Below are 20971 nucleotides of genomic sequence, written 5' to 3'. Positions count from 1 at the left end.
TCCCTCCACTCAAGAGAGCACCAGAAAAGTCCATGGAAAAGACCACTGAAAGCTATTAAATGTGTGGAAACCATACCCAGCTCAGGAAATGACTGAGGCTGGAGATTGGGTGAGTACCTGAGGAAAGTACCACAAAAACCTGCCTCATTTTATATCCTGCACTGTCATTCACTTTTTGACAACTCCTGGAGATAAGAAACTCAACTAGATGGGTCTTTGATCCAGTATGGTTTCTCTTCTGCTCTGAAACGGAAAGCCTGCGTATCCATAATACTAGATATGGCAACAGAGAGGAACAAGGGGCGTGGAGCAGTGCCTTGTAAAGAGAAATTAAAAAGGCTGAGGGTCTTCAGCTGAGACAGGAGAGCACTGAAGAGTTTTTGAGTCTTCTGAATGAAGATTGCGATTGTAAGCTATTTACCAAATCCTGCAATTCTGGAAGTAGAGGGGTGGTTTTTTTGAAAGGAGAATGTTTCAAATCAGATGAAAGAAAACACTTTTCTTTCCTGAGAGATGGTGAACTTCTAAAACTTGTTGCTCCAGGAGCTTGTAGAGGCCAGTGTCAGCAGCAGCTTCAAAGAGGCAATAGACAAACTCATTGACAAAGGTTCATCCAGATTCTAATGGGAATATACAGAGATACCCTAATATCCTAAGACAAAAATTGTGGGTGATAAGGAGTACTGAAGCATTCGATGACTAGAAGTGGCAAAGGGTATCTCCATGAATAGTATCTCCTCTTGCTACTGGCTGTGACAGAATACTGGCTGAGGTCTTGGCTCTGACCCAGCAAGGAGTTCTTCCTCAGTAAACCAAGCAGGGACATTGCTGGGTCTTATGAAATGATGTCCTGAAAAAGTTGCCTGAGAGGAAATCAAATCCTTTCAAATTTCCTGTAAACAGAGTGTAATAATGGTGTCACTCTGCACAATGCAAAACCTGGATGCCAAAGGAGGACCTCGTAATTTTTGCAGAATGACCAGAAATGTTAATATCAATGGTGCTACCAAATAGCTGTAGAAATACTGTTACCATCTCTGAAAAAATGCAATGTACTAATGTAAATTTTAGGCATTCCATATCTCCTTAGATGTCATAGCTAATAGATCGTGGAAAGATTTAAATACACCTTTGATTTCTTTGATATTTCAGAAAAAAATACAACATGGACCAGACTTGCCAACTTTCAGTTCTAAACACTATTATTTCAGTTATATTGTTCTAAACCATTAAAATGCAAGGAATAGTACAGGAAAGAGAATACTGCTATTAAGAGTATTCTATAATGCTTATCTCTGTACAATACAATTATAATAGCTCTCCTGAACCACCAAGTAGTCCCTTCAGCTATCACTAGAATAATTCTGTTTCTGATGCATGTTAGCAGAACAGAGCACTACTATTAAATTTAGAGATTAGTGTTACTTGTAAGAGGAAGATCTTTCTGGGAAAGCTGGGAGGGAAATTTAACAAGAGAGATATATGGACAGCATTCATTTCTTTAGAGGGGTCTGATTCTGCTTCAGAGTGTGAAACATGAAAACATCCCTACTTCCTCTCCTCAAATGAGACTCCCCTATGGGATGGAGAATGTCTCCGTGAGACCAGACAATCATCTTCTGGTAGGGGCTGAACACTATTTTAAGCAGCTGGTTACCCCATTCTCATGTAGCATTACGCTTCTTGTAATCATCAAACATTTATTTCCACTGATGCATCAGAACCTGTGCTCAGCAGTGTTGAGATGTGGCTTTGCTGCAAAGTGTGCAGGAAAATTCAGGCTTCCTCTGCCAGATTGATTTTGAATCTGTTGTATACATTTTCATGTTTTCTTTTCTTTGTAAATTAGATTGATCATTTTTATGAGATAAGAAAATTCTTCCGTTTTCACTACTTCTGTATTCCTGAGGTATGTTCCCTAAGTCATACAGATAATTGTAGTGAAACTAGTTTTAATGAGCAGAAATATCTATAATCTACAATCTTGATATATGTTATGAAAGTCAGGCAGTTCAACTGCTTAAAGATGTAAGGCAATGTGAAGGGCATAACACTTCATTTTGACTTCAGCCAAAATAGGTTTCTTCAGTAAGGTCAAAGGAATCCAACTCACTGAGACAAACTCTCAGTCCTAAATGTTGTGCATATGCAATTTCATAATACTTTGTGTAAGCACAGTTTGTTTAATGAACTGTAAGAAGCTCCTAGGGGTAAAGTCAAGCGTATAGGAAACTGTTGTGCCATCTTAGAGGCCACAGGCTAAAATAAAGTTCCTTCCTGTGCACCTGGTTAGACTCATATTAGGTGAATTTGTTATGCTTCTTCTACAGCCTTGCATATTTATGGTGCATATATTCGGCACATTTTTCCATTAAGTGAAATCTGATGATTCCCTAAAAATGATGTTACGATGTTACAGCTTGATCAAAGCTTTTATGGACTTCAAGGATAACATTCATCTAGCTAAACGTACATCTATAAAGTGGATTACTCAAAACTTCCTAGGTATTAGTCACCAAATAGATACCGGTGTATAGTGCAGACATCCAAAATAGATCAGATGATTTAACACATGTCTATGTCTTTCAGTGATCTGTAAAGGAAGCCCGTGGAGACGAGCAAGGTACAGACACCCGTCCTATTGATGTCACCTCATTTAGGGAGATGAAGTGTGTGGAGCCTTATCCACTGAGAGAATTACATTTCCCAACCACATAACAGGTCTGTGAACCAAGGATCCATGAGTTTGTTAATTCTGCTGACCAAGATCTATCTGCAAGTCCGGAGAAGCATGGTTGTTTCACCACTTGTCTGCAGGTGTGCTATGAGGGAGCAGTATTCTGCTGCTGTTCAGAAAACGGGCTATTCATCCCAAAATTTCCAAGCTGTCTGCAGTTAATTTTGTTGCTGAACAGATTATAATCACCAAAAAAAATTCATTTTGCAGCATATCACTCACTCTGGTGTAGCTTCTTCTCTGCAATACTTGAGCCCCAATAGGAAAGCTCTTGCAAGAGGCTGATTTTGTGCAGTAATCGACCTTGATGAGGGGCAAGGAGACATAAGGGCAACTGTATTTCAAAGGCTGTCAATCAGAGATTTAACACACTCATAGTCATTCCATGTTGCCTTTGACATCATTAATTCACCCAGGGCTCAAAGACAAGAGATTTCTGTTTCATGCTTGTTTGCTGGTATTAGTGTCTACGGAACATTAACACTTATGGGTCTGAAACATTAAATTCCTGACGTTTAGATGGTTTAAAACTCCAACATTGGTTATCTTTGTTGGCTTCCATATTCCCAGGGACAAACTCCAGCTGTTCGCAATGTTACCTCTTCAATCAACATTAACTTGTATACCCAACAGCTCTGCAACGGATTTTGAAAGATAATGGTAATGTTGGCATAATTTCAACTTTATATTTTCTCAAAGATTAACTGCTTTTAATCAATTTCTGAGGTGAACAAAGCACAACAAGGCTTTCCCACAGTAGCAAACACACATCTCCTTTTTCCATTTAGTCTTCCTCCCGTACGTATTTCTGTTTTGATACAAGGTTAATGCCTTCTTTTACCTTTCTCATGTTCTTCCCGTGCATAGTTGCAAAAAGATGCATGAGGTTTTAGCAAAATACTTCACAGAGAGAGTATATGTGTAAAATTTAAGTTTAAAGAAGTTAGCTGCCTTTTTTTTAATGCCACACATTTCTAGTTTGAGATCATGGAATTACTACTGAAAGTTCAGTTATGTACTGAAAGTTTTAGGTTATTTAAGCCAGAACTACATGTAGAGTCATAAAAATTTTGCAGACTTGGAGACAAATTTCCAAATTCCATATCTAAATTTAGGGAAGTAATTTTAGATACCTACATGATAAAAAATTTTCTATATGAAATTTCTTAACCCTTCAGAAGTTCTAAAAGAGAAAACAAGTGCTTGGTACTGTTCTACTGGTAGATCCCTAAAAAGGGATTATGGTGATTCACAGTAATCCCGTTAATAAAATATTGACTTCTTTTTATTAGGTGTCCCTGGTAATCTCAATTCATATTAAATTCCTTCTCCTTCAGGTCTTGCAGGTGTCAGATCAGCTTGCTTTTTTTTTTTTCCCAAGAGTAGGGGAAATTACAAAATCCACAAGGTGGACAGATGGACTTTGCAGAGACAGTCCAGATTTAGGTAGAAATCCAACATCTGAGGATGATTTAGAAAGCATGTCATGAGCATGTCACTGAGATCTCAGGAATTAGAGATATCTGAGAGAAAGCAGTCAATATTCACTTACCATGCTCATCCAGTAGTATGTTGTCAGGTTTGATGTCCCTGTAAACAAGGAAAGGAATGCATTACATTTCATACCCAAAGAAAACCTGCAATTGTAAAGTCTTCCGCATGTGGGTATGAGGGCCAAGTCACTTAAATCATTACAAAACCAATGAAAACCATATCATACATAAAGGCAAATGATTTTTATCTACATCTTTTTACTGCCCTGAGAGAACATGCATACTAAAGAGGCTCTCCAGGTTTCCATTTCATGTGGTTTTGTATTCATATGGTTAGCATTGACATGGATTTGGTTTTCAAGATTATGTACTTTATTCTTTATAGCAGCGGGAACAATGAGATGGAATATTTGCATCTAGGAGGTGCCTGATTGCCGCAGGGACTCCACATTTGACAGACCCAAGAAATCATTTAATTGGAAACATCGGTGATCTGCCCTTTCTGCCAGACCCCTCTAATCTGCCATGCTCACATACATGATCACTCACATAGTGTAGAGTCCTACTAGCTGTTTTATGCTAACTGGGTAAATGCAGCAGCTCTCCTTTTAGCCCCCAGATCCCCACTTGAGTGCCTGTAATGGCAGGTATTATGCTGGGGAAATGAGTGAGGATAAGGGAGGATGGAGATTATGTGCTGAAGCATCAGCTCAACTCTGCCATTCTTGGCACAAGGGAACAACATTGCCCTAGGGAGCAGCACTTTCAGGATCATCTTCTGTTGATCTACATTCATGCTGCTGTCAGGAGGGATGGAGGCAGCTTTTTCCCACCATTGTCAGGCATTCACACCCTCTTTCTTGGTCCAGCATCATTGCTCATGGTGTAGACCTGTTCTGGGGGAAACTCATCTCTTCCCTTTACCAACCTGGCCTAATTATTCCATTTTAAACATTCCCTAGGAAATCCTATGCTGACTGAAATACATACTAATACATCATTAGATTTTGCTAACAAGTTTTGTCCAATATGCCCATAAATGGAATAAAGAAAAAAGTGAAATGTTGCAAAAGGAAAATGTGTTACACCAAAATATGGGTTTTTTTTTTTTAATTAGAGAATGACTTCTAATATAAATATCATACAGGAATAAGACGATGATAGCAATTATAATACGTATACTGCTTGCATGATTATGAGCTAAGTTATCACCCAAACTCCACATCTTTATTGATGAAAAAAGGAAGTGTACAGTTTAGTATTCTAAATTCCACACTTTCTAGCCCTTCCTGAGAATCATATGAAATTGTGAAGTACACTAAGATTATGTTTACAATTTGTGTAGCAGCAGCTGGGGAAACGTAGGATAAATAAGAAATTACTTTGAATCATTCCCTGCACATTTGGAAATATGTAGGATGTGTATGTGTCTGTGTAAGGAAAAGGATCTCACTATGAATTACCATCTAGAATGGAAAATTATACTGATATTTCAGTGTGAAATACTGTATTTCTTCTGTACAACTTACAGGATATATAATTGCCTGATTCAACAGCAGTTCTAGTTACATGTGTAATACAAAGTGAAACCTTTCCTAGAGCCCATGTCACCCACAAACCTCCAAAATCTGACTTTTCTCTTTCCTCTCCCCTGTAGTTACCTGGCATATCATTTACTGTATCAAAACCTCTCCTTCCCCTGATTTCGTATGTGTGAAGTTGTGAGTTACAGGCAAATTGTAATATTAAATATCTTTGCTTATATTATAGCACTTCTCTTTGGTTGAATTATTGTAAGAAATCTTATACATTTTTTCTAGACAGTTTTTGGAAGTGTTATGGTTCAGCTGGTATCAAATACATTTGCTAGTAACAAAATGATCTCTGTTTTTTGATAATTTTTTTGTGATAAGAGTTGGAATTGTGATTTCACATTGAATAGCCTGTGATTGATCCACGACTTGAAAATAGAGCAATGGCTTTCAATGGAAATAAGCACATCATAGTTTAGACTGTTGAATTAAATATTTTAAACTTTGTCTTCACATAGTTTAACAAGCACAACCTGACTCTGCACTTCTCACATGGGTAAAAAGATTTAAGGTCACATACAAGTACATTAGGAACTTTCTAAAATCAGTGATACATCCAACATCACTCCAAATTGTTTTCCCCAGTCTAAGAAAATAAAAATTAAGAATTTGAATGGTAAAATCATTAGTACTTCACTGAAAATAGAACTGATCAAAAGGAGAAATTCAGCTTTATGAGCTATTGCCATGTGTAGCACAATGCAGCACCCAGGGGTTGCTCATTAGGAAACGGTGCCTTTTCTGTGTTTTTTTTTTAAAGAATTATGGAATGATAGAATTGTTTAGGTTGGAATAGACCTTTAAGATCATCAAGTCCAACTGTTAACTTAGCACTGACAGTGCACCACTAAACCATGTCCCTAAGCACCACGTCTACACGTCTTTTAAACACCTCCAGGGTTGGTGACTCCACCACTTCCCTGGGCAGCCTGTTCCAATGCTTGACAACCCTTTTGGTGAAGAAATTTTTCCTAATATCCAATTTAAACTTCCCCTGGTGCAACTTGAGGCCATTTCCTCTCGTCCTATTACTTGTTACTTGGGAGAAGAGACCAACACACACCTCGCTACAACCTCCTTTCAAGTACTGGACAGGAACAACCCCAGTTCCCTCAGCTGCTCCTCCCAAGACTTGTTCTCTAGACCCTGCACCAGCTTCATTGCCCTTCTCTGGACATGCTCCAGCACCTCAGTGCCTTTCTTGTCATAAGGGGCCCAAAATTGAACACAGTATTTGAGATACGAACATTTCCCTACTCCTGCTGGCCTCACTGTTTCTGATAGAAGCCAGGGTGTTATTAGCCTTCTTGGTCACCTGGGCACACTGCCAGCTCATATTCAGACAACTGTTAACCGACATCCCCAGCTCCTTTTCCGTTGGGCAGCTCTCCAGCCACTCTTTCCCAAACCTGCAGTGCTGCATGGGGTTGTTGTGACTCAAGTGCAGGACCTGACACTTGGCCTTGTTGAATCTCATACAACTGGCCTTGGCCCATCAATCCAGCCTGTCCAGATCCCTCTGCAGAGCCCTCCTACCCTCCAGCAGATCAACACTCCCACCCAACTTGCTGCAAACTTACTGAGGGTGCACTCGATCCCCTTGTCCAGGTCATAGTTAAAGATATTAAAGAGACCTGGCCCCAAAACTGAGCCCTGGGGAACACCACTTGTGACCGGTCACCAACTAGTTTTAACTCCATTCACCACAACTCTTTGGGCCTGGCCATCCAGACAGTATTTTACCCAGCAAAGAGTATGGCCATCCAAGCCATGCACAGCCAGTTTCTCCAGGAGAATGCTGTGGGAAATGGTGTCAAAGGCTTTACTAAAGTCTAGGTAGACAAAATACACAGCCTTTCCCTCATCCACTAAGCGGGTCATCTTGTCACAGAAGGAGATCAGGTTGGTCAAGCATGACCTGCCTTTCATAAATCCATGCTGACCGGGCCTGATGACCTGGTTGTCCTGTACGTGCCACATGATGGCACTCAAGACGATCTGCTCCATAAACTTCCCCGGCACCAAGGTCAGACTGGCAGGCCTGTAGTTCCCTGGATTCTCCTTCTGGCCCTTCTTGTAGATGGGCATCACATTTGTTAACCTCCAGTCCCCTGGGACCCTGCTGGTTAGCCAAGACTGCTGAGAAATGATTGAAAGTGGCTTGGTGAGCACTGCCACCAGTTCCCTCAGTACCCTTGGGTGGATCCCATCCAGCCCCATAGACTTGTGTGTGTCTAAGTGGTGCAGCAAGTTGCTAATTATTTCCCCTTGGACTATGGGAGCTTCATTCTGCTCCTCATCCCTGTCTTCCAGTTCAGGGGGCTGAGTACCCTGAGAACAACTTGTCTTACTATTGAAGATTGAGGCAAAGAAGGCATTAAGTCCCTCAGCTTTTTCCTTATCCTTTGTCATTATGTTTCCTCCCACAAAGAAGATAGCTTTAAACAATTTGAGTATCTGTTATGGTATTGCACCATTAAATAGACTACACATTTTTATTGCCAACAGAAATGACATTGAGAAATCCACCTGACAGCTGTATGTATCATCAAATATCTTCTTCATGCGGTTGCATCTCTAATGTTCAGAAAGTCGAGCAGTAAAATTTGTTCTGTGCTTATCTTTCTGTGACTAATTCAGGCAGTGGCTGATACTTGATACAGCTGTGCACAGACCTTAAAGTCTTTCCTTCCTGAGGGATCTTCCTCACTGTGGACTCTGATGACTTTGCTCATTTTGCTCTGAGGCAGGACTGCAGCTGGGGGCAGATACAACAGGGTGTATTGTCTTGCACAGAGCAGCCCAACCCCTCAGTCCCTGAGGCAACTTAATAGACTCATAACTTTGCCTCAAATCTCAAAATAGGCTATTTTAAACTGCTTTTACAGCAAGTAAAAATCGTGACTTAAGCCAGAAGGTGAACAAAGTTCTTAAGTAAGATGCTGTTTTGGGATCACATGCCTGGAGACGAGCATGATGCATAGATTAAAGCAAAGCGGAGAGTCTCTGTGAAGAGTGTGCCTTCCAGCTGCACTCTGTGTTGTAGTTATCCCCAGTTTACAGCATGGCATTAAAAGCTCTTCCTTCCAGAGGCAGCTTGTTGAAAGCTCCACAGACTGCAGAAGGATGAGGCCACTGCTCTGCCCTTGCACTGACCACTGTGCTTGGGTACAGGATGGGGAGGTTTCAATAGAGTCAATGGGAAGACTTGGCAGATCTAGGAGCATTGCAATTAAAGTTACTGGATATATGCAGAATGGAGGGCTACTGGCATCTGTTATACAAAAGACAGCTAGTTCCTTTAAATAAATGCTTGGGTTAAATTCATTTAAATAGTAAAAACACTATTTATGTAGGAAGGTGGATTTAAAAGATGAAAACTCTTTAGTTAAGCAATTTAAATTCAAACTTGTTAAGTGGGTGAAATTCTGTTTTGACTACACATCAATTTTTCAGTAAATATTTTTCCCCTTAACAAGCATGTTCACACAACAGGGTGTGAAATTCAGTGTCTTAACTTGGTTTTCCTGTTATGTATATCCCTAGCTAAGAGAATGACTTGAAACGCTCATTTCATAATAACTGATAATTTCATAAGCATCTTGAAATCAGCTTCAAGAAAAATTGAAGGACTTTTGTCACTCACAGTTTGAATTCAGAAGAGCCCTGGGCTGCCCTCTGACCATTCACCAAGCAATGACTAGCAGAGCTATAGCAGTGTCCTTGACACTGATTTCATAAACACAACTTTCTGAGTCTGTACCAGTGCTACTCCAACTCTTTTTATACACAGAAAAATCAGAGCAACATAGAAATTGAAGTAGAGAAACCTTCAAAGTCTTTGCTCAGTGACAGGATCAGGCATAATAATAATATAAACAGCTGGCCCGAGAAACTCGGAGGCGCAGACAAATGAGAAAAACTTAGAAAAATCACAGTTTAAATGCCACTTGTTGCTATTGTCTGTAAAACCATTTCTAGCTTTCTTCAGTTGCCTTAGCTATAAACATCAAATTAAAGCTGCATGTAGGATGAAAGTACAATAAGAAGGTGCTGCATATAATTCAAAGTAGGAAATAATTATTAATAATCTATTTGTATCTTCTATGTTTTCTCATCTGAGTGGGCATCCAATGCTTGAAGATGTTGCCCCCGCATGGAGGAAAATCATGAGTGTGGCTTGACTCATGTTCAAGAGTTCATGCCATTCAGAGTCCCCTGAACTCAGTGGAGAGGTTCACAAGGATTATTAAGGACTCGGGTTCAATTACCTGCCATTTTAATGACCGCTTCCATCAATATTTCTTTCTGGTGTTACTAAGTGCAGTAGAGCGGATTTCTAAATTAAGAAGCTGAGAGGTTGTGCAGTGTTCATCCTTGGAGGTTTTCAAGACCTGACTGTATAAACCCCAAACAACTTGGTCTGATCTTAAGGCTGACCCTGCTTTGGGCAGAACATTAGATTAGAGGCCTCTGGAGGTCCCTTCCAGCCTGAATTAGTATGTGAATCTTTGAAAAATCATGTATCAAAGTTCAAAGTCCATCGTTCTTATTCCCCCTCCTTTTGGCTACAAGGAAGTTCATGAAAGATTGAAGAGACGTGGGAGGGAACTGTGTATTTGGAATTCAGTGAGTCTTTGGTATAGTCCAGTGCAGTTGGAAGCTAGTCAGAGCTTCCTCATGTTAAATTCTGTCATGGGGCTTGAATATTCATGAAGAAAATATTAGGAATAAACAGCCTATCTTCAGCACAAAAGGAGGTTTAAACTGAAATGTTCTGCAGTTCAGCACTGGAGAGGTGTAGCACAATATTTATTAGCTATGTGAAATGGTAAAAGAATTAAGATTATTTCACCTGAAGAGGACTCTGGGAAATCTCAGTAAGAGCGAGCAAAACTAGGTGATTATATGGCCGTGTCAGGTAAAATGAAGAATAGACACAAATTATATATGTACATCAGAAGGGGAGAATCTGAATTACTCATTGGGCTTAATAACCATAAATAACCTTCCAAAGGTCACACTTTTGTGTCCTTTATGTAGGTCAAAGAGTCATAAAAAAGAAGACTGAAAAACGTGTGATGATGTAATTTGCTCTAAAGCTTGAAATCCAGGAAAATCTCCAAAAAAGTTTCACATGTACTGCTATGAACTAGCAACCAGGACATTGTAACTTTTGATCTCTATTGATATTGACTGGACTTGAAACAATGATCTAGAAATGAAAGATGTGTGGTTAGTGAAGTCAGTCAAATGAATTGCCCAGTTTTCTCAAGGAAAAAAAGTAATGGCTGGTACATTGACTACCACTTCACATTGGCATCAACTAATTCTAAGTAGGTTACAGAAAAATATTGAAAAAAGGTATTATGCTGTAATTTAAAACAAAGGTAGGTCCTTTGGGTTACCTGATTTCATAGCATCTGAAAGAAAACAGTCAAAAAAAGATAAGATCTGGAGAAGGCTGAACAAAAAAATTGCCTGAGAATAAAGAACAAATAGATTAGGGTTGTTTAGTTAACAGAAGAGATCTGTAAGATGCGATGTGACAGGCATATCAAATAATAGGTAGTATCTAGATGGACAATGGAACTTTTCTGTTTGCTTTTGGAACATGAAGACAAGGTTCATATTTCATAAAACTGAAGTGAATTAAACAGGATTTTACGTTTAATTTGTCATTTTTTTGCTTTTGCCTATATTTTCTCCTTATGTCATCAAAAAGTTTCATGTGTTTCCAACATAGGGACAGCTGTTCTTTGCCAGTCCAAGCTGCTTTTCAATATCATCAGAGGAAATATTTCAGTTATAACAGTACTGGATGGCTTTGAATACACATGTGTAATAACCTCTAACTCTTTATTTGGTATCAGAAAAAATCCAAAATACATTCTTTCAAGTTCATGTCTGACGAATTTCACTCTTTGCCTTGCTGGCTCAGAGTAGGATTTAATGTATTATCACATTTCCATTCTCTTGAGCTTCTAAAATCCCACAGTAACATCTATGAGCATTTCAACTGATAGCAGTTTTACCAGCATAACTTTTTAGGAGTATTTCCACTTTTTAATGATTGGTTTTCTTTGAACGAGGACCATTGTGGTTTCAACTCTTCATAAACCAAAGATAACTTACAGAAAAAACTCAGTTGTGTACAAACTTATGAAATGAAGTCTTGGATTTTTAAAAGCAGCTGTTAAGTGCTTTTATTTGAATAGACAGAAGACGCAATCACTTTCCTTCAAAAGACAATCTAGCATATGAACGACAGGTGTAAGTTAAAACAAAGGAGGTTCAGACTGGATATAAACGAAAATTTTCTCTGTGGTGACAGACAAGCAGTGGAACAGGCTGCCTAGAGGGGCTGTGTGGTCACCATCCCTGGAGTTTTTCAAGACCTGACTAATAAATCCCTGGGAAGCCTTGTCTGATGTCATAGCTGATCATGCTTTAAGCAGAAAGTTGGACTAGAGACCTCCTGAGGTCCTTTCCAACCTGAATTTTTCCCATGGTCCTTTATGTATAGACAAGTTCTGCAGGGAGCAAAGAGGGCTTTCTCCACCCTTCACATCAGGAGCAGCAACTGATTAACTTCCTATAAACCACACCTAGCACTGCAGCACGTAACGTACCTCCTCCAGGGACAGTGGTAACACGTAGAACCTATTGACAATAAAACTCCATGGGTCACAAGATATGCTTGTCTCAGTCTGGATGTGATGAGTCCATACTTACACATGTATCACTAAAATTCATTGATTTACAGTTAAAAAGCAGCCTATGCCCTTGCAGAATACTAAGGGCTTTTTCTCAGAGATAATTTCAAAATATGCAACAGAGAAACTGAATTAGATGGATTTTGCATTCTCATAAGGATGCAAAAGAAACAAGATCCAGTCAAAGGCCTTTGAAGTCAATGGAAGGACTACATTGGCTTCAGCAGACGTTGTTTCAACCCTAATACATTTTTTTTCATACTCTTTTCTCTTTAGTGTTGACAATCTAACTGTATGTTGTGTATGATAAGCCTTGAAGTACTGAGTTTAAAGGTTTTTTTCTTAATTTTGCAATTCATTTCTTGTATTAATATTTTTCCTTATGCACCTGAAGTTACTGTTTTCAGTGGGAAAAAGAAAATTGTGTTATGATCACAGAAGGTCACATTAACTAATTTTTAACCTACAATGACCTTCATGATCCTGTTTGCCTTCTCTTTGTCAAAATAGTCCCAACAGTCATGACTGAAAGTGAGCACTGGTTGTATTCTTGCATATAGAGAATGTTATATGAAGACAAGGAGTCTGCATTGACTGTTACATGCAAGTGTTAAAGTCTAGAAGACAGCTTCTACCATTAAAAAAAAGCACAGTAAAAAGCAACAACTTCTGGGTAAGAACCTGAAGTCATGCAGGGATAATTTCAATTTACTTAGTACCTGATTCTCTCAAATATTAAATTATTCCCAATTATTTTCTCATAACCCACTTATATACTACAGAATATACCTGACCAGAGCCTTTTATTTTTTATTAGTTTTTTTTAAGTTTAGTTAGTCACAGCAATATTTCACGTTAAACCACAAACATATACCTGCCACATAATAATAAACTAATGTGACATGAGTAGTTCTGGACAATTTTCATTAAGATTAATATTTTCTGTATAACAGTTCTTAACAGCTATAAAAATGGCAATGAGTTGGGAAATACAAGTTTCATCTATGGATTATTCAAGTTCACATGAGATTTATCACTATATCAGAGCACTGAAGTGAACCCTATCACACATTATAAAGGGATTTCTCCCGATTATGGAAAGAAATGTGAACAAATTCTGATTTTCACAGACAGGGACCTTATTTTCTTCCCATTTGGTATTTAGTTTCACAAATAATACATGTCCAAGGTGTGCAGTTTGTAAAGAATACATAATGAGGTTTTCTTATGGCAAATTCGTTGAAGCTTTGGATGAAGGAAAAGTCAATATATACCGGCCACTGTATAGTCAAGAGATTAATTTGGTCAGAGGTGTTTTGATTCTATAAGGGCAGCACAGAAATGGTGCTAAACCAAAGCTGAACTGTGCAGAGTACCTGCCAAGAGTGCTAGCTTGAGACACAGCCTTAATGAAGTCTGATGTATCCTCTCTTCCTTCCATCAACACCTCATCACTCATTTATTGTTTTAGTTTTTTGTTCCGGACCAACATCCTTCCTAGTTTCAAGAAATGTTCAATGGTATTAAAACAAAATCATAGTAAGAATCTCAGAATTCTTTACTGTTATTTCCTATCAGATAGATGAGAATAAAAGACTTTGACTGCTCCAGACCTCTGATTGCCAGTTCACATACCCCTCACTTAGATCTCACCAGTAATTGCTGACACTTACTGTCCTTTCATAAAAAGACCTTCAGACCCTTCTGTTCCTGCTCTAATGAATGCCATGCCATGACATCACCCTGTGAATCACTGTAATTTTGAAATTAAAGACTTCAGAAAATTGGGAATTAGCTGAGAAGATATGGTATTAGATGATGAGAGATCTGTAAGGAAAAAAACATCTTGTGGACACTTGTTTGTATCAATCTGTATGTGTTTCCGCAAGGCACCACATCTGACACCCAAGCCACCAGAATAATTAAGTTCAGAAATAGGCTTTCACAGTTCATGGTCTCTGACTAAAACAGGAATGAGGAAACAATGTCTGTTAATAAAAGCCACTAGCTATTTCTCTCTTGAGTAAGGAGAAAATTCCAGCACAGCTGATATCCACTAATTCTTTTTGAAAGCAAAATAAACTGCTATTTTGCACCAGGATGTCCATGCATAAATTTATCTTCTGAGAAACAAAAGATATGATAATTCATTCAATCAATCAACTCAGCCATTTCCATTTGCACTTTCTGGAGCCTGTTATACACAGAGGACTTGCAATGTCAAAGGGCATCACTTCCAGCATCCTGTTCTAGTCTGAAATGTCAAAAAGCCTAAAATATTAATTGGTCTAAGTTCCATCCAGTGGAACTTACTTAGTCAGACCCATCTCCACCCAGGAAAAAAAAAAAAATCTGCATTTCAGACTTCAGAGAGCCAAATTTGTAGTATTGCAGTGATTTACCACTGTAGTTTCAGAATCATCAAATTCCAGTAGAAGATTGTTTATTTCAAGTAAGTATATGTATGTGGATATATATAGATATCAGATATCTTAGAAAAATTAACTCTTTCTTTCAAGAAAGGCTCAGACTAACAAACATTACAATTTGAAAGGTAACCTGGTTTTATCACAGTGTTTTAATAGTTTTATGATATTTTAATTCCATGTTCAAATCTCATAGTATTCATTAAGGCAACTTCTAAATCTAGAAATTAATAGAAATTCCACAGAATTCTGTGTGAAAAAAATGAGTGAAGGTTTCAGGATTTGAAAATTATTCCATAAAACTGAAACACCTTTGACAAGATTCTATACATGCAAACCCAAATAACATATTTATCACCAATAAGAAATATGTAATTTTGTTATTGTACAGTCTGTGATGCATTATTCATGAACTTGAGGTACTCAACAAGTCAATAGGCCTTGCAAAAAAAAAAAAAATCTTTTTATTGGGTTTTCCTATTTAAAATCTTCTCTTTGATTTTTTTTTTTTTCTCTGCAATTCCCAGTCCTGGGGCTTTAATGCAGAAACAAAAAATACATAACTACTTCCAACTAATTATCTGGTAGCATGCATTCATATGACATTAATCAGAATCCTATCACCCAGCTCATTACATATTTTGGAGCTTTTTCCTTCTGTGTGGCAACCTGTGTGGCTACAAAAACATTTTCTAGTATGTATGCAAGTTATGACTGGTGTAATAATTATGAGAAGTGAAAAAGCTCTCACTGATGAAGGCCTCTGATGACCCTACCTCTTCCTATGTGCCTCTAAAGAGTGTATGGACACCTGGCTCAAGGCTTGGGATTGTAGTACCTAGATACACAGAAGTAAGTTACTGTCGTGCTCAGCATTATGGTGCCTGTTATTCCTTTTTAGTTTAATACTATTTTTTACCAGGTGTCCGTAAAGATCTTGAATTTTCTTAGTGCTTGTACTAGTCAATTTTATATAGCTCTGAAAATAAAGCTGTCAAACAAGACACCAAAAGATGCTTATATACAAATACCTCAACTGGAACAAGTCTGTTATTTTCCAATTTTATCTCCATTTGGAAAAATACGATTATGAAAATATCTTCAATTCTCTACTTGTAACAATAGGTGGCAGTAATGATATCTACATTTTTCTGAATGGCCAGTGGTTTTTGGAAACACTGTATTTGTCAATTTTAGCTTAGAGAAATAGTTGTAGTAGGTATTGTTATCTCAGGTTAAAGAAAATGACCTTTTTAAAAACAGGAATCCTATACTGAACCTTTCACATTTCTGGGTATATATATCCAGATAATAGATGTGTTTGGCTAGGTTCATGCCCTGAATTTGCATAGATATTAAAATAAAAATATTGAACACAAAATACTTCATTATATTGTTCTTCCTGAAGATCCAATATGACTTTATCACAGAGGTAATTAAAGACTGCAAGAGCAAGAAAAATAGGTGAAGAATCTTAGATGCTATAAAATCTAGAAAGATTTGTCCAAAGGAAAATGTCAACCTGCACTTTGCCTCCTCTGTGTTGCATCATATAATGTCTCAGAGACTGGGATTGGAAAGTACCACTGTGGCAATATAAACTGAGCTTTTGCATAATAAAGCCCAAACTATGTTATCCAGGATTCCTCTTCTGGCCACAGAGGTTCTTTTCCAAGTGAGCATTAACCAGCACAAATGACTTGCAGGCAATCTGGTGGTTAGTTTTCATCTTGCCTGAAGGACTCAAAATAATGATAAATGTGCCACTTCCTTTGCTAGAATTGCTTTCTAAAGCTAACGCTAGACATGACTGAAGGGAATCTTGAACAACTGTCAACACTGTGATGACAAAAAATCACCACATTTCAAATAAAAAGTCTTCTCAGACAAATGTTTCTCCAGAGCACATGGTGGAGTCATGCAGAATCACTACGTAGCAGTAATGTGTTGATAATCTCACAGCCAATGACTCTAATCTTTTCTGTGTTGTAGCCTCAGGTATTGCTGAGACCTTCTGTACGTACAAGTACAAGGGTCATAACCCTACGTGTGAATCAGCTTTCAAGAACACGTGACATCTCTGATAACCATGGAAGGGTATGACTCATTAGATGCTAACTGGAGTGTGGCATTTGGAAAGAATTACCTGGTCCAGCAAGAAAGCATGTACAGGGCAATGGTGATGCACATGGTATCTCCTTCCTCAGAGATACCATGTGAGAGCTTTTGCTAGGAATAAGGGGAAGAACGTACTCAGCGTGTAGTGCAGCAATTGTATGAGTACCAGTCTCCTTCCAGTAAAAGGCATAGGCCATCTTCCAATTTACACAGGCAGAAATCCATGTGTGAAATTAAATGAGAGAAGAAATGGATGACATTTGTCCTCTGCCTAAGATAAATCAGGAAAACATTGTTACTGATAAGCACGTTTGGCTTTATCTGTTGTAAAACTCTAGCATCTAAAGTGTGATGACTTGCAACGGCTAAAATTGATATAGCTGCTCCTTTGTTTTTCACTGCAGGAAATACAGAATAGATCCATTCAGATGTATCACATCTCCAAAAGTTTGCTCATCTTATCAGACTCAGATAGTCTGATAAGAAAATATAATATAAGAAATTATTATCCATAATAATATATTACATTATATTTATATATTTTGTTATAATATAATAAAAATATTGTATTATATATAATATAAGAAATTATACAGAATTCCAAACAAACACATATGCTTAAGTCAACCACTGTTCATAGTCTATAATTACTGTATAATAACCCTAAAATTTGCCTTAAAAGCTGTTGTGGTTTATCCCCAGCCAGCAGCTAAGCACCATGCGGCGACTCTCTTGCCCCCTCCCCACCCGGTGGGATGGGGGAGAGAATCGGAGAAGAACTTGTGGGTTGAGATAAAAATGGTTTAATAGGACAGCAGATGAAGAGGAAAGAAGAAGAAGCAGAAGCAGAAGAAGAAGAAGAGGAAAAAGAAGAAGAGGAAAAGGAAGAAGAAGAAGAGGAAAAGGAAGAAGAAGAAGATGACACAAAACCAAGTGCTGCACAATGCAACAATTGCTCACCACCTGCTGATTGATAGCCTGTCCTCGAGCAGCAATCCCCCCGCTCCCCCTAGCTAACTCCAGTTTTATATACAAAGCATGACGTTGTATGGTATGGGATATGCCTTTGGTCAGGCTGGGTCAGCTGTCCCGGCCATGCCCCCTCCCAGCTTCTTGTGCACCTCCCCGCTGGCAGAGCATGGGAAGCTGAAAAGTCCTTGACTGAGTATAAGCACTACAACTACTTAGCAACAACTAAAAACATCAGTGTGTTATGGACATTATTCTCATACTAAATCCAAAAAACAGCACTATACCAGCTATTAGGAAGAAAATTAACTCCCAGCTGAACCCAGGACAAAAGCCCTACCAGCTTCTATACATAAAAGTTCATCAGACACCTGTTAAAACTGCAGTATACAAAATAATAATATCACGTTGTTTAACAACTGTTCCCTTTCCTTTCCAAAGTGCAATTAATTACAGCTGACATAGCTGGCAATTAAAGTAGAGTACAGCATGGTGGACTTCATGTGCAGGCCAAGGAAGATGACAACAACTTCCAAAGGTTTCAGGTTTTCAGTGAGTGCCTGGGCAGTCATCCCTTCAACGCAGCTGTGAAAATTCATATTAAGCACATATCCTGTTGATCTGAGTTTCAGCAGTACAGTTTATTGGGGAGAAGGGCTGTAGACAAGCAAGGTGAAAACAACCATGCAATGCTGTCTTGCTCACTCTGATCTGAAACCCCAAATGCTGTCTTGAATGTCAGATTCCCCACCACCCTAACTGCTGCCACCATAGAATCATAGAATCTTTGGGTTGGAAGGAACTTTTTAAGGTCATCTAGACCAACCCCCCTGCAGTGAGCAGGGACATCTTCAACTAAAGCAGGTTGCTCAGAGCCCCGTCCACCCTGACCTGGAATGTTTCCAGGGATGGGGCATCTACCACCTCCCTGGGCAACCTGTGCCAGGGTTTCACTACCCTAATGGTGAAAAATTTCTTCCTTAGGTCTAGTCTAAATTTACCCTCTTTTAGTTTAAAACCATTACCCCTTGTCCTATTCCCAACAGGCCCTGCTAAAAAGTCTGTCCCCATCTTTCTTAGAAGCCCCCTTTCGATGTAAGTATTGAAAGGCTGCAATAAGGTCTCCCCAGAGCCTTCTCTTCTCCAGGTTGAACAACCCCAACTCTCTCAGCCCGTCCTCATAGGAGAGGTGTTCCATCCCTCTGATCAGTTTTGTGGCCCTCCTCTGGACCCTCTCCAACAGGTCCATGTCTTTCCTGTGCTGAGGGCTCCAGAGTTGGATGCAGGACTCCAGGTATGGTCTAATCAGAGTGGAGTAGAGGAGCAGAATCACCTTCCTTGACCTGCTGGCCACGCTTCTTTCGATGCAGCCCAGGATACGGTTGGCCTTCTGGGCTGCGAGCACACATTGCCGGCTCCTGTCCAGCTTTTCATCCACTGGTACCCCCAAGTCCTTCTCGGCAGGGCTGCTCTCAATGCCTTCATCCCCCAGCCTGTATTGATACCGGTGGTTGCCCCAACCCAGGTGCAGGATCCTGCACTTGGCCTTGCTGAACCTCATGAGGGTCACACAAGCCCATTCCTTGAACTTGTCCAGGTCCCTCTGCATGGCATCCCATCCCTCAGGCATGTCAACCACACCACTCAGCAAGTCATCTGCAAACTTGCTGAGGGTGCACTCGATCCCACTGTCTATGTCACTGATGAAGATATTAAAGAGTACTGGTCCCAATACAGACCTCAAAGGGACATTGCTCATCGCCAGTCTCCATCTGGTCATTGAGCCACCACCTCCAACTGGGTCATGCCCATGTCATGAGAACGATGGGTATTAATATTTGGGCCTTTATTCCTCAAAATGACCACCTCAGACCCCATGATATACACAATCAAGACAGAAAGGAGGCTGAATATGTTACACAGTCAAGTGAGCTTTGATGTCCTGCAAATGCTTCCCCTTCTGGGTGGTTTTATAGATTTAATATATGCAAAAGTGAGCTGCAGTAGTCCAAGCTGGGAGGTGCAATGTCTATGCCTGAAAAGAAAATCATATTTGGTAAATGATTGAAAAAGCTGACCTTCTACTACCTGAAATGTCACTAGCAGTCAGCAGGTCTTCTTGTGAAATGAACCAGCAGATAGGTTAATTCTATGAAACTGAGGGGCAAATATCTGATTTTATGCTGCATTTGCTCCCTCCAGCCAATCTTTAATGTTTTGAAAAGAAACCTCATTACAATTTTCTACCTCTAAACTCCTGGGAAGGAATGTAATAAATTACTTCTAAGAATAAATTTTTGATGCTTTTAAGAAGGAACATTTACAAAGAAACTCACAGAAAAATACATATGTGTATTCCTGGAGATTGCTGTTTAAGGTAGATGAGACTTGACATACATTTAACCCAAACCACAACTCGTATTCCAGTACACCACTTTTTTAAGAAGTCTCCCTGTTCTAAGAGATGTCAACAATATATTGCTTGGACTCAAACAGTTAAGTATTCCAAGTCCTCTTGATGAAACTGGAAAAGGAATGAAAGATTGGCAATACTACTTGACTCCACAGATTGTAGTAGCAACATCCTAGTTAAGATTACCAGGCAAGAATGTAGTAAGGGTGAAGGTGTGTTTACACTCTGCACAGAGAAACTGTTGTTAGAATAACTGCTTGCACTGAAATTATTATAAGGATTATTCTTGCTACATGTTCAACTGAAAATAGAGATGGGATTCAGCTCTCAGATTAAGATACTTGGATTGGGTTCTATTGTGAATTAAGCATCTATATTTCTGTTGTGGTTTAACCCCAGCTGGCAATTAGGCACCACACAGCCACTCGCTCACTCTCCCCCAGTGGGATGGGGGAGAGAGCTGGAAGGTTAAAAGTGAGAAAACTTGTGCATTGAGATAAAGACAGT

General features: G+C 39.1%; 1 protein-coding gene across 2 annotated transcripts in view; it reads right to left on the bottom strand.

The window, feature by feature from the left end:
* STK32B (serine/threonine kinase 32B) overlaps nucleotides 1-20971 on the bottom strand; it is a gene marked incomplete at its 3' end in the record, with an annotated part of 181610 nt that overhangs the window by 54922 nt on the left and 105717 nt on the right. For both annotated transcript variants that reach the window (XM_081999696.1, XM_081999697.1), the window contains exon 5: nucleotides 4290-4327. In XM_081999696.1, coding sequence (XP_081855822.1) covers nucleotides 4290-4327 — 38 coding nt within the window. The remainder of the gene's footprint in view (nucleotides 1-4289; nucleotides 4328-20971) is intronic.

This window comes from Phaethon aethereus, assembly GCF_964289735.1.
Source record: "Phaethon aethereus genome assembly, chromosome: 4".
Classification (NCBI taxonomy): domain Eukaryota; kingdom Metazoa; phylum Chordata; class Aves; order Phaethontiformes; family Phaethontidae; genus Phaethon; species Phaethon aethereus.
This window is presented reverse-complemented; position numbering and strand designations above follow the sequence as displayed.